This window comes from Neovison vison, chromosome 11 (genome assembly GCF_020171115.1).
Source record: "Neovison vison isolate M4711 chromosome 11, ASM_NN_V1, whole genome shotgun sequence".
NCBI lineage: Eukaryota > Metazoa > Chordata > Mammalia > Carnivora > Mustelidae > Neogale > Neogale vison.
The window spans coordinates 198,607,044-198,623,606 of record NC_058101.1 but is presented as its reverse complement, the minus strand read 5'-3'; the positions used below and the strand labels follow the sequence as shown (position 1 = coordinate 198,623,606).

General features: G+C 46.8%; 1 protein-coding gene across 2 annotated transcripts in view; it reads left to right on the top strand.

The window, feature by feature from the left end:
* The first annotated feature begins 13,460 nt into the window (after positions 1-13,460).
* Positions 13,461-16,563, top strand: part of WWC2 (WW and C2 domain containing 2) — a 204,190-nt gene continuing 201,087 nt past the window's right edge. The window contains exon 1 of one of the 2 annotated variants that reach the window (XM_044225655.1): positions 13,461-13,705. In XM_044225655.1, the coding sequence (XP_044081590.1) occupies positions 13,575-13,705 (131 nt within the window). In that variant the 5' untranslated portion in view covers positions 13,461-13,574. The remainder of the gene's footprint in view (positions 13,706-16,563) is intronic. The other variant, XM_044225654.1, reaches the window with a different exon arrangement.

Genomic DNA, 16,563 nt, shown 5'->3' with positions numbered 1-16,563 from the left:
ATGGTGTAGGGTATTGGGGCACAAGAGGGGTAAAAACAGTGTGTGCATGGGTCGGGAGTAAAACAAACAGGGTGAACACAGTGTCCCGGTGGATGAGCTGCCCAGTCCAGGGTGTCATAACCCAGGCAGATGAGAGGATCATCTTTTGAGGGAGCAGGGTGCCTCTGTGTGGGGTATGGGAGTCCACAGCAGATAAGGAAGATCCTGGAAGGGGGTGGGTCAGGCATGGGGTGTGCGTCTCCCTGGGGAAGGTACAGTGGCAGCCTTTAGGGTTGGTTAGCTTCAGTGGTATTGGTTAAATACATGAATACATTAAGGATAAGGAGAGTCAGGGGGGCCTGGGTGGCTCAGTGGGTTAAAGCCTCTGCCTTCGGCACAGGTCATGATCCTGGGGTCCTGGGATCGAGCCCTGAGTCAGGCTCTCTGCTCAGCAGGGAGACTGCTTCCTCCTCTCTCTCTGCCTACCTCTCTGCCTACTTGTGATCTGTCTGCAAATAAATAAAATCTTTTTTAAAAATAAAATAAAATATAGTGTCTTTAAGGATAAGGAGAGTCAGCTTTCTCCCTGTTGAAGAAGGGAATTGCAATCATGGAAAGAAAACGAAATGGGAATGAAGCCAGTAATATTGCATGAGAATTGAAGGAATTCAAGTAAACATATAGTTCTTGATGGGCATGTGTACGTGTCTGCTAAGAAGGCTGGGGTGGTGCTCCAATAGCAGTGACTTCCCCCACGTGTCAGTTTCTAAATACCTGCCCATTAAAAGCAACTGGGACCCTTGGAGAAAGATCTGATTTTGGCTCAGGGAGAGGGAGAGCCTAAAAGAAGCCTGGATTATCTTCTTGTGTCAGAAAACAAGTGTTCAGGGCCACCTGGGTGGCTCAAGGGGTTAAGCATCCTACTCATGGTTTCAGCTGAGGTCATGATCTCAGGGTCAGGAGATTGAGTCCCAGGTGGGGCTCTGTGCTAGGCAGGGAGGCTGCTTAAGATTCTCTCTTTCCCTCTGCCCCTTCCCCTTCTTCACTCACATGCACATGTTCTCTCTTTCTCTCTCAAGAAAGGAAAAAAAGAAAGAAAGATAAAAAGCATTGGAAGCCTTGAAAGAATAATGGGGATATAGGAGAGGACATGGGCGCCAGACTGAAGGAGTGACCATTGACCAGAAATTAGGGGAGTTAATGTCTAATGTGTATATAGTTCATTTGTGGAAAATGAGAAAGTTCTGGAGATGGATGTTGGTGATGGTTGCACAACAGTGTGAATGTGTTTCATGTCACTGAACTGCATTTTTAAAAATGGTAAATGTAGGGGCGCACTGGGTGGTTCAGTGGGTTAAGCCTCTGCCTTCAGCTCAGGTCATGATCTCAGAGTTTTGGGATCAAGAACTACTTCGGGCTCTCTGCTCAGCAGGGAGCCTGCTTTCCCCTCTCTCTCTGCCTGCCTCTCTGTCGACTTGTGGTCTCTCTCTCTGTCAAATAAGTAAAGTCTTTTAAAAAAATGGTCAATGTAATAAATTTTATGCTAGGTAAATTTTAACACGGTAAAAAATGATGATAATGGAGTATAACACACTGAATAAAAAATAATCCCATGCGTTCCTAAAGATTATTAAAATAATAATAATGATGATGATGCTGATAGTAGTAATAATAATAATGGCCAAAAGAGATAAGGAAAGCGCTTCACAAAAAAATGCTGGCTGCTACATGTGGGGGGAAAAAACCCCATCATTTTTGGAAAACCATCAGTGTAATAATTGATGTATGGAAGCACGATCTTCAGTAAAATGCCAAATCAAGTGGTGAAAGATTCTTTTGGAAAAAGGATATTCGGGCAATCTCAAAGAATGGCCCCACAGATAACTGTTAACTAACGGAGGAGAAAAGATGACTTTCAGACGGCCTCAGATGCACCTGTCGGCGCTTTCAGTGAGCGCAGTGGGTACCACCAACGGCCTCACAAAACCAGAGACTCGTGCCTCCTCCCGTGACGGAGTGGGAAGTTCGAAACCTCCCCGGTGAAGCTGTCTTGACACGAATTTTAATCTGAAACTAATCCTAGGAAGCTCAGCTAAAACCAGATTGTGAGACGTTTTGCAAAACTGCTGGCTTAGGCTCTCTGTCCTTGTCATGAAAGATTAAAAAAAAAAAGAAGTAAGGGTGACGTTTGAGATTAAAGAAGACTAAGCAGCCAGAACAATTAAGCACGATGTGTTGTCCTTGACCACGTCCTGTTTTAAACAAAGAAGCCAATAATAAACGGCTAGAGAGGCCCTCTTGGAGCAACAGAGGAAATTTGAATACTGACTGAATATTAGGTAAAATTTATTATGTTAATTTTAATCTTTTAGGTTTGATAACAATACTGTGATCACATGGGAGAACATCTTTTTTTTTTTTTTTAGGAGATACGTATTGAAATATTTAGGAATCGAGCATCCTATTTGTAATTTACTTTCAAAATGTTGAGTAAGAAAGTCTGTCTCTCCATCTATAGACAAATAAAAACAATGTGGCAAAATGTTCGTATTTCCCATCGAATCCAGAAGACAGATACACAAATGCTCATTAGTCTTTCCATTTTTCCGCTGTTTTTCCATATTTCAAAACTAAAAGTAAAGTCTAACTCTCTCAGGTATGTCTCAAGAAATAAATGGTTTGGCATTTCTTATTTTAAAAACACTGCACTGGGATGCCTGGGTGGCTCAGTGAGTTAGGCCGCTGCCTTCAGCTCAGGTTATGATCCCAGGGTTCTGGGATCGAGTCCCGCATCCGGCTCTCTGCTCAGTGGGGAGCCTGCTTCTCTCTCTGCCTCTGCCTGCCACTTGGCCTGCTTGTGTGCTTGCTCTCTCTCTCTCTCTCTCTGACAAATAAATAAATAAATAAAATCTTTAAAAAAATACCACTACATGGGACGCCTGGGTGGCGCAGTTGGTTGGACGACTGCCTTCGGCTCAGGGCGTGATCCTGGAGTCCCGGGATCGAGTCCCACATCGGGCTCCCAGCTCTATGGGGAGTCTGCTTCGCTCTCTGACCTTCTCCTCGCTCATGCTCTCTCTCACTGTCTCTCTCTCTCAAATAAATAAATAAAATCTTTAAAAAAAAAATACCACTACAATAACTGTATGACACTGCCGAAATGATAGATGTTGAAAGACATACAGACAGGGCAATCTATGGAAATATACAAATTATGAGGATCAGCATTACAGTCCCCCAGGGATCTGGCATTTACCCGCCTTTTATTCCTCAGAGCCTGGTTCATAGCAAGTGCTTAAACATTCAATGGGTGAGGGAAGCATTTGTTTTATTCTGCAACTGGATGTTTTGGGCAACTCCATGAAAAGGAGATTTGGATGTTTTATGCAGAAAGAGAAGAGGTGAACTGGAAGGTAAGACAACAAAAGCTGATGGGCACAAAGTCGATGGGGGAGTGCTGGCCTTGCCCGACGTCCCCACCTGACCTCTGTAAGATGCTGTTTCATATTTATTTATTTATTTTTAATATTTTATTTATTTATATGACAGAAGAAAGAGAGAGAGAGAGAGAGAGCAAGCACAAGCAGGGGTAGTAGGAGAGGGAGAAGCAGACTCCCCACTGAGCAGGGAGCCCAATGCAGGGCTTGATCCCAGGAGCCAGGGAGCCTGATGCGGGGCTGGATCCCAGGAGCCTGGGATTATGACCTGAGCTATAGGCAGACGCTTAACCCACTGAGCCACACAGGCGCCCTGATGTTTTGCTCCCAGAACCCTGGGATCATGACCCAAGCTGAAGGCAGACACTTCACCGACTGATGCTGTTTTAAAACAAAAGTGTTTAGCAAGTGGAGAAAGCATTCTTTGTGTAGAGTTACTGTTGTGCATAATTTATTACAGTTTTAAAAAGTTCTGGCACAGGATAGTAATATGAAGGACATAGTTTCGTTTTATGGAGTTATGGTAATTGGATCTTCTTTGTTATGTATGTCCCCAAGATCTGTGAAAAAACAAACAATGGAACTCTTAGTCTGTTTTAGAAAGAATAAACCTTAGGGTAGCATTTGCATCCGCACACTAAATGTGCTCATTATAAGTAGCTTTGTCACCTGTTCATTAAAGCGTGTTTCCCCGATGTGGGGGCAGGTGGTAGGTATTCTTCACTCTTCAAACTCTGGTATTTCTGTGTGTGTAAATGTGTGAGTGTGAGAGAGACAGAGAAAGAGAGAGAGAAAGACAAAAAGAGAAAAATTGAACCTACAGAGAAGTGCATAAAACATACACAGGTAATGTAACAAGTAAATATAAAGCAAACAAGTGAAAAAACAGAACATCTTTCAAATTCCCCTCCCCATGTCCTCCTCCCCAAGTTCAACGTCATTCTTCTTTTTAGAAGTAAGCACTATCTTGACCTTTGTGTTAATTATTTACTTTATCTCTTTGTATACATCTCTAACCAATACAGCTTGGTTTTCTTTGTTTTTGTGAACTTTCTTTTTTAAAGATTTTATTTATTTATTTGACAGAGAGAGAGATCACAAGTAGGCAGAGAGGCAGGCAGAGAGAGAGAGGAGGAAGCAGGCTCCCCACTGAGCAGAGAGCCCGATACGGGACTCGATCCCAGGACGGTGAGACCATGACCTGAGCCGAAGGCAGAGGCTTTAACCCGCTGAGCCATCCAGGCGCCCCTACAAAGATTTTTGTATACAGATCTGATGCATAGATATGTATTTTTCTTTCTCTCTTTTTTAAAGAGGCTCCACACCCAGCATGGAGCCCAACTTGGGGCTCAGACTCACAACCTTGAGATCAAGACATAAGCTGGGATCAGAATCAGATGCTCAACCAGCTGAGCCACCCGGGTGCCCCTGTATGTGTTTCTCTAGGAGTATACCTAGGAATAGAATCACCAGGCCCTAAGGTGTGGATATCCTCAATTTTCCTAGAGAAAGCTAAACTGTGGTTACACCCATATGTATTCCCGTTTGTCATTGATGAGAATTCCTGATGCTCTACATTCTTTTTTTTTTTTTTAAAGATTTATTTATTTATTTATTTGACAGAGAGAAATCACAAGTAGACGGAGAGGCAGGCAGAGAGGGAGAGAGGGAAGCAGGCTCCCTGCTGAGCAGAGAGCCCGATGCGGGACTCGATCCCAGGACCCTAAGATCATGACCTGAGCCGAAGGCAGCGGCTTAACCCACTGAGCCACCCAGGCGCCCCGATGCTCTACATTCTTGCCAACACTTGATATTATTAAACTTCAAAATTTTTGCCAACCTGGTAGTTGTGTAAGTATCTCATTGTGTTTTGAATATTCATTTCATTGGTTACTAATGATGATGAGCACCTTTCTATGTGTTTATGGGCAACATCGGTTTCTTTGAACATGTTTTATTCCACAGACCACCTTCTTTGTCATCTAATCAATTTGAATATTCCCAAATGAGACACATTTACAAGATTATATTGCAGTTAGTTTCTTTAAAAAAAAAAAAGATTATTTATTTTAGAGAGAGACAAAACACATGTGTGCGCAAGCAGGGGGTAAGAACAGAGGGAGAGGGACCAGCCGACTACTGGTTAAATGCAGAGCCCTATACTGGAGCTAGATCCTCTGGCCCTAACCCCACTACCTGAGCCAAAGCCAAGAGTCTGATGCTTAACCAACTGAGCCACTCAGGCACCCCCATAGCTAAATTTCTTTCTTTTTCTTTTTTCTTATATATGTATTTTTTTAAGTAGGCTCCACACCCAATGTAGGGCTTGAACTCATGACTCCAAGATCAAGAATCACATGGTCTCCCACCTAAGCCAGCCAGGCACCCCAATTTTAAATATTTTATTTATTTATTTGACAGAGAGAGAGAATAAGAGAGGGAACACAATTGGGGGGAGGGGAGTGGGAGAAGGAGAAGCAGGCTTCCTGCTGAGCAGAGAGCCCAACATGGGGCTCGATCCCAGGACTCTGGGATAATGACCTGAGCGGAAGGCAGACGCCCAACAACTGAGCCACCCAGGAGCCCCAAGTCACCCCAATTTTAAATATTTTTGTTTATTTATTTGACAGAGAGAGAGAGAGACCACAAGCAGGCAGAGAGGCGGGCAGAGAGAAAGGGGGAAGCAGGGTCCCCGCTGAGCAGAGAGCCCGATGTAGGGCTCAATCCCAGGACTCTGAGATCACAGCCTGAGCTGAAGGCAGAGGCTCAACCCACTGAGCTACCCAGGCGCCCCAGGCACCCCCATTTTAGCTAAATTTCTTAAAATCAAACTCACAGCCTCCAGGTCAACATCAGAGAACCAAAAAGAGAGAGAGGATGAATGAGGAGGAAGACAGGCTGATAAATAATAATTAGAAATAAAAATTGTTTTCTTTTCAAATTTAATTTAAATTAATTAACATATAAGGTGTTATTAGTTTCAGAGATAGAGGTCAGTGATTCATCAGTTGCATATGACACCCAGTGCTCATTCCATCACGTGCGCTCCTTAATGCCCATCTCCTAGTTACCCCATCCCTCCACCCCCATCCCTCCACCCCCAACACCAGCAACACTCAAGTTTGTTTCCTATATGTAAAAGTCTCTTTTAGTTTGTCTCCCTCTCTGATTTCATCTTGCTGTATTTTTTCCTTCCTTCCCCTACGATCCTCTGTTTTATTTCTTAAATTCTACCTATGAGTGAGATCATATGATAATTGTCTTTTTCTGATTGACATATTTTACTTAGCATTATACCCTCTCGTTCCATCCACATCCTCGCAAATGGCAAAATTTCATTTTTTGATGGCTGAGTAATATTCCATTGTATATATACACCACATCTTCTTTGTCCATTCATCTGTTGATGGACAATTTGGCTATTGTGGACATTGCCGCTACAAACATTGGGGTGTACGTGCCCCTTTCGATCACTACATTTGTATTTTTAGGGTAAATACCTAGTAGTGCCGTTGCTGGGTTGTTGGGTAGTTCTATTTTCAACTTTGAGGAACCTCTGTACTTTTTCCACAGTGGCTGCACCAGCTTGCATTCCCACCAACAGTGTCGGGGGGTTCCCCTTTCTCTGTATTCTCACCAACACCTGTCATTTCCTGATTTGTTCATTTTAGCCATTCTGACCAGTGTGACCATCTCGTTGTGGTCTTGATTTGAGCAGAAATAAAAATTTTAATGGAAAATTCAGAGGGGTTGGAAGGGAGATGTAAAATTCTCTCCATATGAGAGATACATACAATCTATCCTTTTAAAGAAGCTGTTTTCCACTGACTGTAAAGTCAGATGAAAAAAAAAAACAATTTAAAGGTGACAAAAGGGAAATAGAACCTTATTTCACTATATAAGGAAGAATGTAAATGAAAACCCATTCTAGGAGTCTACCCCCAGTGTATGCAAGAGTTACCCTCTGCGGGCCTCATTCATAGACATGTGGCATTTAGACTTTTGTTCCTTTCCATTATAAGATGGAGATTCTCTACCTTCAATATCTTTTTAGCAACTGTAGAATTTGCTCAGTGTGAGGTTTCTATCTGCAGTGAACATGGTAAAATTTAATCTGGTTGATGTTGCTTACTATCGAACTGGAGTAATGGTTGTTGAACCAAGGTATTGTTATATAATTAGCTGTAGGGGAAAGTGGTTATGGTAATCCAGGTTTCTGGTTTGGCCCAGCACTGGGAATTTTTTTTTTTAAGATTTTATTTTTATTTATTTGATAGGCAGAGATCACAAGTAGGCAGAGGGGCAAGCAAAGAGAGGGAGTGGGGGAAGCAGGCTCCCCGCTGAGCAGAGAACCCAATGTGGGGCTTGATCCCAGGATCCTGGGATCATGACCTGAGCCGAAGGCAAAGGCTTTAACCCACTGAGCCACCTAGGCGCCCCATCACTGGCAATTCCTAAAGATCACATGCCTATCTTCTTAAGAACCGTCTAGACAATATATTTTAGGAATTGTGGATTAGCGTTACCTAGTCACAGTCATAGGGATGTTATTTATTTCAATCAGTTTAGTGACAGCGTAGCTGAACCAAACCAAACCAACAAACAAAAAAACCCCACCCTACTGGTTTAATTCAGAAGAAAAGGAACATCCTCTTTATTTATTAAAAAGTTCCGGCTTATATAATCTCTGATCTCCTTGAGGAAACAAGGGGTATTAAAATGTTGAAAACCTGTTCCTCTTGTCCCACACGTGAGTTGATTGACTGGCGTGACGATGAAGGTTATGACAAGAATTCTCTCAGAGATGATTTACACGCTAGTAACTAATGCTTGCACACATCCGGAAAATGGAGACCACGTTTTACAAAGAGATAAACTAAATCATATCAGATTACTGAGGAGCGAGAGGTCAAGAATAGGATTAGAGACGGGTGACTTAAATCTTACTGACGTTTCCCTTCCAAAATGCAGTCCTGAATCCCCCGCTCTCCACAGACTTTCAGGGGGAGGACTCCCCAAATACATTTGCAGTCTGGGCCTCTTGTTTGAGCTTGAGTCCTGACCTTTCACTTTCTGTTGAGTATCTCTAATTTCCAGAAACAATCCCTCTATCAGATCCCCCTTTGGACTTCGTCGTTTATTTCTCTACATGAGTCTCTCTTAACGGCCTAAAATCTTGGACTCCTACCAGACTCCTCCTTCTGGTCTAGTCCCTGTGCCCTTCTTAATCTAATCAGCAGCAAATTCTTGCTAGATCATTTCTTCTCATCCACCCCCTCGCTGTATTTCGAATGCAGACCTTTATCTCTCTCATACCTCTACTATCACACCAGCCTCCTAACTCCCTGGCTCCAGACAGTCCTGGGCTCTTTCCCACCAGATGCATTTTGGAGCCTTGCACGTTTGTTTCTTGCCGTGCCCTGCAGGACCGTTCTGGGGTCGCGTTGGTGCTCCTTTCTACCCCATCCCATTTCTTTTTTTCAGTAGAATTTTTTTTAAAAGATTTTATTTATTTATTTGGCAGAGAGAGAGAGAGGTCACAAGTAGGCAGAGAGGCAGGCAGAGAGAGAGGAGGAAGCAGGCGCCCTGCTGAGCAGAGAGCCCGATGCGGGGCTCGATCCCAGGACCCTGGGATCATGATCTGAGCTGAAGGCAGAGGCTTTAACCCACTGAGCCACCCAGCGCCCCCCCCCCAACCTGTTTCTTCGATGATCATTTTCCTTATGTGTACTTCTTTGATGGGACCCCCCTCCCCACCCAGATAGCCCCTGTTCTCTCTAAAAACTCCCTTCCTTTACTGAGAACTCAGAAAGTTCTTCCTCTAACACTAAGGAAGTGCACAGGGTACTCTGTCGTTCTGCATCTTGCTCTTTTCACTTAATGTATCCTGGACATCTTGTTTTTTTGGTGGTGGTTGTTGTTATTGTTTTTTAAGTCAGCACATATATGTTTTCTAATGCTCTTTATTTATTTGTAGGTGGGCTCCATGCCCATGCATGGGACTTGAACTCATGACTCTAAGACTTAGAGTCCACGCTCCACCTCCCGAGTCAGCCTTTTAAATGCCGGCTGAGTGTGGGTGTTTGGTAACTCATTTAATCAGTCCCCCAATCATGGACACCGGTGGCTTCCCCAGTTTCATTATCGTCAAACATGCTGCAATAAACACCTTTGCTTATCTTGAGCCGAAAAGCTTCGTAGGTAAAGTTGCAGCACTGGGATTGCTGGAATAAAAGCATATATATTTTCTTTCTTTCTTTTTTTTTTTTTAAGAAAGGTTTTTTTTTTTTTTTTTTAAGATTTTACTTATTTGACAGAGTGAGACACAGCAAGAGAGGGAGCGCAAGCAGGGGGAGTGGGAGAGGGAGAAGCGGGCTCCCTGTTGAGCAGAGAATCTGATGCGGGGCTTGATCTCAGCACCCTGGGATCACGACCTGAACCCCTGAACCGAAGGCTTAACGGAGCCACATAGGCCCCCCTGCATACATATTTTCAATTTGGGTTGACGTAGGTAATTATCTTTTGAAATAATTTGCACCCTCTATTCATCATTTTACATATCACTAATTTACCTACGCCCCCCTCGCCCCCGCAATATTTGGACCTTTGACAGTGCAGGTTTTGCTTAAACCCCTTTCATCCCCTTAGACTATTAGTACCAGAAAGAATGTAAAGCCAGGAGAAAAGGGAAATGAATTCCAGAGAACAGACCCTTCAGTGGCTAGGGCAGGGCTCCTTCAGCTGGGGAAATCAGCCATCCAGGACAGCAGACCACACCGTCTTTCTTGGCCAATAATCAACTAGAGCTAAATGAAATCTAAATGTATCCATTTACCAAATAGGGATAATCTTTACACTTCTATTATTTTTATGGACGTGAATATCGATCAGGTAAAATTTCATTGTCTTAACCACTAGGAATTCTCTGGAAAGATGGTGGTATGTAAGTGCGTGAACTCAGAACAGCAGAGTTCAAACCTGATCAAGACACAGAATCTGTAAAGCAGTGACTGGCTTGTCATCTTAACTGCTTTGTGTGGCCAAATGTTTCCTGTGCCAACCAGTGGGAGAGAAGAAGGGAGCTTGTCTCTTCATGGCTTTAGAGTTTTTTTTATCTGTTCAGCATCCCTTTTTGAAGTTCCAGGATTTATGGAACAATAAATGCCATTTACTATTGTGTGTGCTATGTTGGACCCCCCCATCGGTGTTAGGAGTTTGGGGGAAAATATTTATCTGAAAGCCTATCAACTTTGAAATTGTATCAAGAAGTATTTTGCAGTAATTCAACCCAGTGAAACAAATTAAATTATGGCAACAGCAAAGTTAGTGTTTGTTTGTTTGTTTGTTTGTTTGTTTTAATAGTAGGACGCAGACATTTTCATATGTTTTCTAACGGGTGGGTGGGGAGCCTGGAAGGAGGGCTGAAACCGGAATGGTTTGGCTGGGTTGCTGAATGATGGGGCTTTTGTTTTGTTTTTAAATTTTATTTATTTATTTATTTGAAAGAGAGAGAGAGAGAGGGAGTGAGAGAGAGAGAGTGAGCAAAAGCCCGGTAAGTGGCAGAGGGAGAGGGAGAGGGACAAGCAGACTCCCCACTGAGCAGGGCTGGATCCCAGGACTTTGGGATCATGACCTGAACCCAAGGTAGCCGCTTAATCAACTGAACCCCCCAGGCATCCCTGAATGATGTTATTAATTAGTTCACTATGATATAAATTTTGGCCATGCAAGCGAGCCAGTTTAAAGGAGTTCAAAACAAAGCACCTTCACCTTCTCACCTTACTGGTGTGAGAGATTAGTTTTTTTCACAGCATTCAGTAGTCCAACCTTAAGATTACCCTCTAGGATGTCATATGTCACATCTCCCTGGGAACTGGAGAAGGTTGCCTTGTGTGATTACCTCTTGATGAATGGAGTGGGGCAGAACAAGGGACCTGGAGATGGAGAATGCTCTTTGCTAATGGCAAGCTTAGCTGTGGGGGTGGAGGGGAGTTGAAGACCCAGAAGGACAAAGTAAGTGAATTCCTTGGGTGAGTCCCTTCCCCACCTCCTGCTCCCTCTGGTTTGTTCCTCCGGAGGACTGAACTCCCCAGAGTTTCTGGTTGAAGTTTCTGCCTTGCAGCAGACTACTCTCAGTGCAAATACAACTTCTAAGACTCTCACCCAAGAAGGCAAGTCCGGTCCCTGCCATGAACTGTTCCAAGCCAAGCCCTTCCCCATTCCAGCTTTGAGATTGACCGCAGATGCCCTGATGGCCTGGGTATCTAACACGAGTCTGTGAATCCAGGCAGAGAAACGACTTTGTTCCAAACCCTCTGAAAATCCCTGTGTCCTGCACAAGGTGGGGGAAGTCATTTTGCATTAGCCGGCAAGATTAAGCGAATTCACACCGAAAGGTGAATGGCTGAGCTGGGGACCTTCTGCCAGCATTTTACTTTAAAAGAAGCTGTTAGTAACCCAGAAGAATATGGATGGGGGACGGTGTAGACCAGGCTGGAGAGGGGTTTTGGGACTGGGAGGCGCCCTCCCAGACAAGGGGCTGGGGACACTGAATGGTCTGCGTCCAGCACTGCCAGTCCTACTGCTCAGGGCACTGTCCTACCCGGAGCCCAACGTCCAGCCCCTCCTCAGTGTCCACCAGGAAGCACTTGGGGATGAATAAAGAAATGTTTGTGGGCTAAGGGAAGATCCACATTCCATTTAAGACGCAGTCCAGGTTCTAGGAAAGCCTGGCCTCTGGGCCGCAAGGGGGTCCCTCCAGCGTGGTCGCCCACACCTTCTTGGCCACAGCAGGGTTGGGGGGGGGCGGAACTTCCCGCGGCGGGCGCTGGGCGGAAGGGACTGGTTTCAGGATTAGTCCACGTCCAGCTGTCCTAAACCCCGACAACGGAGGCCAGCGGCAGAAGGTCCCCGGTGGCTGACCTGGGACCCCGCGGGGAGCGGCCAGACCCGGCGGGAGGCTCGGGTGCCTTCTAGTCCGTGGCCCGCGTGGCGGGCGGAGCTAGGGTGGAGGGGGAGCAGTAGCTGCCCAGGGTCAGGCTGGAGTTTCCCCCGCAGGCGACTGGGGCAGGCGTGTCTCGGCGCTCTGGGACCGCTGGACCCGCCTTCGCTTTCCGCCGCGAGGCCCGTGGCCTCTGGGCTGAGGTCATGGAGGGCCGGGCGCTCTGCAGAGGCCCCGGGGGCGACACCGCCCCGGACACGCCACGGACACGCTTCTAAGCGCTTTCCGTGCTTTTCACACTTTCCCACCGCTCCGAACCGCCCTCGGGTTCCCAAGTTGCCCAGGGCGCGGCTTGGGGGGAGCCTTTGTGCCCTCGCTGTTTGCTGGGACTTTTTCTTCCAAAGAGAGCTTCCCCCACCCCTTTCCTCTCGCAAGTCTTGTGGTTTCCCTAGAAGTCGGCAAGAAGTTGGAAGGTTGCGGAGCGCTCTCCAGCTCCTTCCCGTCCCGAAACTCTAAAAACCCGAGGCGTTCGGCCGCAGGGAGCTATTTGGGGTCAAGGGGAGGGAGCCAACGGTGCATTCCTTCGCCCTCCTCCTACCCACCTGGTCCCTCAGCTCCTCTCCTCCGCCCCCGCCCCGGGCCGGGGCTCTGGCTCGGCTCTGCGCCCCGGCTCGGGTAGCGGGCCCCGGGAGCTGCAGGGTTAAGCCGTGGAATGTGGCGGCGAGGAATGTGCATGCAGATGAGCCCGGCGAGGGGAGGGGCGGGCGGGGGCGGGCCCGGGGCGGGGCGCATGCTAATCGCACGCAAATGAGGAGGCCCGTCGCCGCCGCGGCCGCCGCTCCGCCGAGCTTCCCGGATCCGAGCCCAGACGGCGGCGGCTCGGGCAGCCTGGGCGCCGCGACCCTCGGCGGCCACAGGGGGACGGGGAGGAGGAGGAGGAAGAGGCGGAGGCAGCGGCTGCAGCCGCGAGGAGGAGGAGGAGGTGGAGGAGGGTTCGCTCGCCAGCTCCGACGCAGACATGGTGGACTGATCCCCGGCGGGGCCGAGAGCAGGGTTTCCTGAGGCGCCCCCCGCGCGTGGCCCCGCCGCGCCCCGCGCCCCGCAGCCCCTCGCCGGCGCCCGCGTCGGGTGCGGCGGCCGGGCCGGGCAGTCGCGTTCCCGCCGCGTCCCGCGCCCGGTCCCTATGGAGGCGCCGCTCGCCGGCGAGGCCGCCGACCATGCCTAGGAGGGCCGGGAGCGGGCAGCTGCCGCTACCCCGGGGCTGGGAGGAGGCCAGGGACTACGACGGCAAGGTCTTCTACATCGACCACAACACCAGGAGGACCAGCTGGATCGACCCCCGGGACAGGTGGGCGGCCGGGCCGCGGGGTGGGCGCGGGGACCCGCCTCAGAAGCGCGGCGGCGGCTGTTGTCCGGGAGATTCGGCCGATCGGCGGCGCCCGCGGCGCGGGGGGCGTGGGGCGTGGGGCGTCGTCGACCCCGGGGTGCCGGGAGGGGTCTCGGCAAGGAGGTTCGGGACCATCAGCCGGTGAGGAACCCCGGAGGGGCTCGGTTGGAGCCGCCCCTTCCAGGGCCTCTTTGCCCGCTCCCTTCCCGACGCCCCCTGGGACCTTCAGACACTCCCGGCCGGGAGGGAAGGGTGGAATTGGCGCCCCGGGCGGGCACTTCGTGCCCCGTTAACGGACCCCGAGGAGCCACCTGAGCTCTGCCGCGAGCTCGTCTCCGCTTAAAGTGGGCCAAACTGGAGCTGGCGGGTTGCTTCGGCCTTTGGGAGGCGGGGACGGGCCGGGAGCCTCCCGGAGAAGGCCTAAGTGTAAGGTGGGGAACCAGCCGACCCCGGCCACCTGTGGCATCTCTCTCTCTCTCTGACCGTCCTTGGCTGCCAGCCTTGACTGCAAGTTCTTGACGGGGCGTGCCCCGGGGTCAGGCGGGAGGACCTGGGCATGGACGGGGGGTTCCAGGCGCCCTTCCTCGCTGGGCCTTAGCTGTGGATGTTGTTAGATTTGCCCCTCAGGGTTTAGAAACACTTTCCTTGGGCGGGAGGTGGGGGGAAGGTTTGGTTTACTGCTTATTGTTAAGTCTTCACCTGAAAACTTGAACTGAGTCCTAGAGCTTGGAAAGGCAAATTCTGTTTTGAAGAAAGAAGTGCAGTGAACATGGAAACAGACATGAGCTTAGCATGGTTTCTTGGAGTTTTCAACACACACTTTCTAGTCCTGCTTGGAGATCAAGTCATCATTTAAGAAGTTGAGGGGCTGAATTTTCCTGAATGCTCACAAATGTTGGTCCTCTATCCCATCGGTCTCGTTACCCTTAAAAGGAAAACTTCTTGAAAGTTGGACTTATTGTAAGAATAATAGGAGATATTCCTAATTGTAAATTTGTAAAGTGGCCGTTAAGGAGGTGTCCCTAATTGTAAATTAGGGGTGTATAACCTTTTAGGTGCTTCTTTTACCCCTTTTCTTAATATGAAGTTGAAATAGTTTTGTACTTTGTGTTCTCAGTTAACTTTTTTCTTAAGAGTATTGTTTTTTGAAAGCTATTAAAGAGTAATTCTAAGAAAGTCATAAGTGACATTATAAATTTATGGAACAATCCTTATTAAATTATCCATGAAGGTATCAGTTTAGGTTTCCTTTTTGAAATGAGAAAAGGCACCTGTGCTGAGGTTCTCTCTCACCACAGACTGGCTGCCTGTTGCTGGCCTGATGAAAGTTATCGCAAGCATCACACCTTCACAGTTTCTCCAGACACATTACTTGTTGTCATAAACTTCACGCTCCGGGTCAGTTATTTGACTTATGCCCTTGCACTTGAAACTGTTTAACAGATACTAAATGTCAGTGATGATGGTGTGCACCCAGCAGTGACTTCTAAGGCACCTGTATAAATATTTGACTTTTACAGTTATGTGGTAATTCTGCTCTCTCATACTTGGAGTTTCAGGTTCTTGAAATTGCGGTGAATTCTTGACATTTTTAGGCATTTCAGATTCTCTTCATTTTGCATGTTCAATTATATCGTCTCATTTGTATTTACCAACAAGGATTATAAGAATATGTAATGCCTGTGTAAAGCAAATAGAAAGTGAGATAGGACTTGGCTTGTCCATAGCACTACTAATTAAACAAGTTAAGCATGCCTTTTATTTTAAACTGTTAATGGATTAACAATTATCATGAACTCTGTTTTCAGGAAACTGGGTAACCAATTCATTTATTTGGATGAAGAGTTTTGACTAAGATGACTTGTTATTATTCCAGTTGTCTTTTTGAAGCGGTTAGATTTTTAAGTATTTGGAAATAGAAATTCGGTTATACACATTTCTGGATCTCACTATGAGTTTTAAAAAATTCTGTGAGATCCAGGGTCATTGCTGACATACGTAGTTTAAATTTGATTGTGTTTTCTTCCAGGGCAGTAAAGTGACTATAAGTCTTGCTAAATTATGTGAGAGGATATTTGGAGCAATTATGAACTCTAGTCAATTTTGTTAGACGCTTACCAACCATATGGAAAAGAGTATGTTTGTTACACCGGCCAATTGGAGTGTGCCCATTCTTCTACAGGATCAGGTTACAAATCCTGGAGGAAAAGTGTCTTGATAAACTTGATATAAGTACTGAATGCAGTACTTTTGAACTTTTAACGTCAATTAATTAAAATGGTCATGATGATTTCCCCATTATGTTAAGAAAAATCCTGGAAGTCTAATCAGAATTGGTGGAGTATTTCTGACTATATAGATACACACGCAGTTTTAGTGGCAGGGTCGGGGAAGGCTGGAGGCTTTTACAAGAACATAATTTTGTTCAATAAGTAGTGGTTTTAGAATACTGAAGTGTTAACTTATTTCTGAGCTTTTGGAGGTAGATGAAATAATGCAAACTTTGCTGGGACGTGATTAAAGCTTTTCTCGCTCCGCCACTTATTAACTGAGTAAGCTTGGCTGAGTTTCTGAGTCCCACGAAACCTTCATTTTCAACTCTGAGATAAAGCTAATACCACGTACTTCATAGGAATGGTTAGGGGTCCCCAATGAGGGCCCAGCCAAATAGTAGTGGTGATGGTGTCATTTCACTGCAGGAACTGAGAGGTAGTTCGGATGACCCTTGAAAGTGGTGGATGTACTGGCACCTATTTATGTGGTGTTTACCGTGTGGCAGTCATTAGGCTAAGCTTCTTACTTGTAATCTCTTTCTCTTC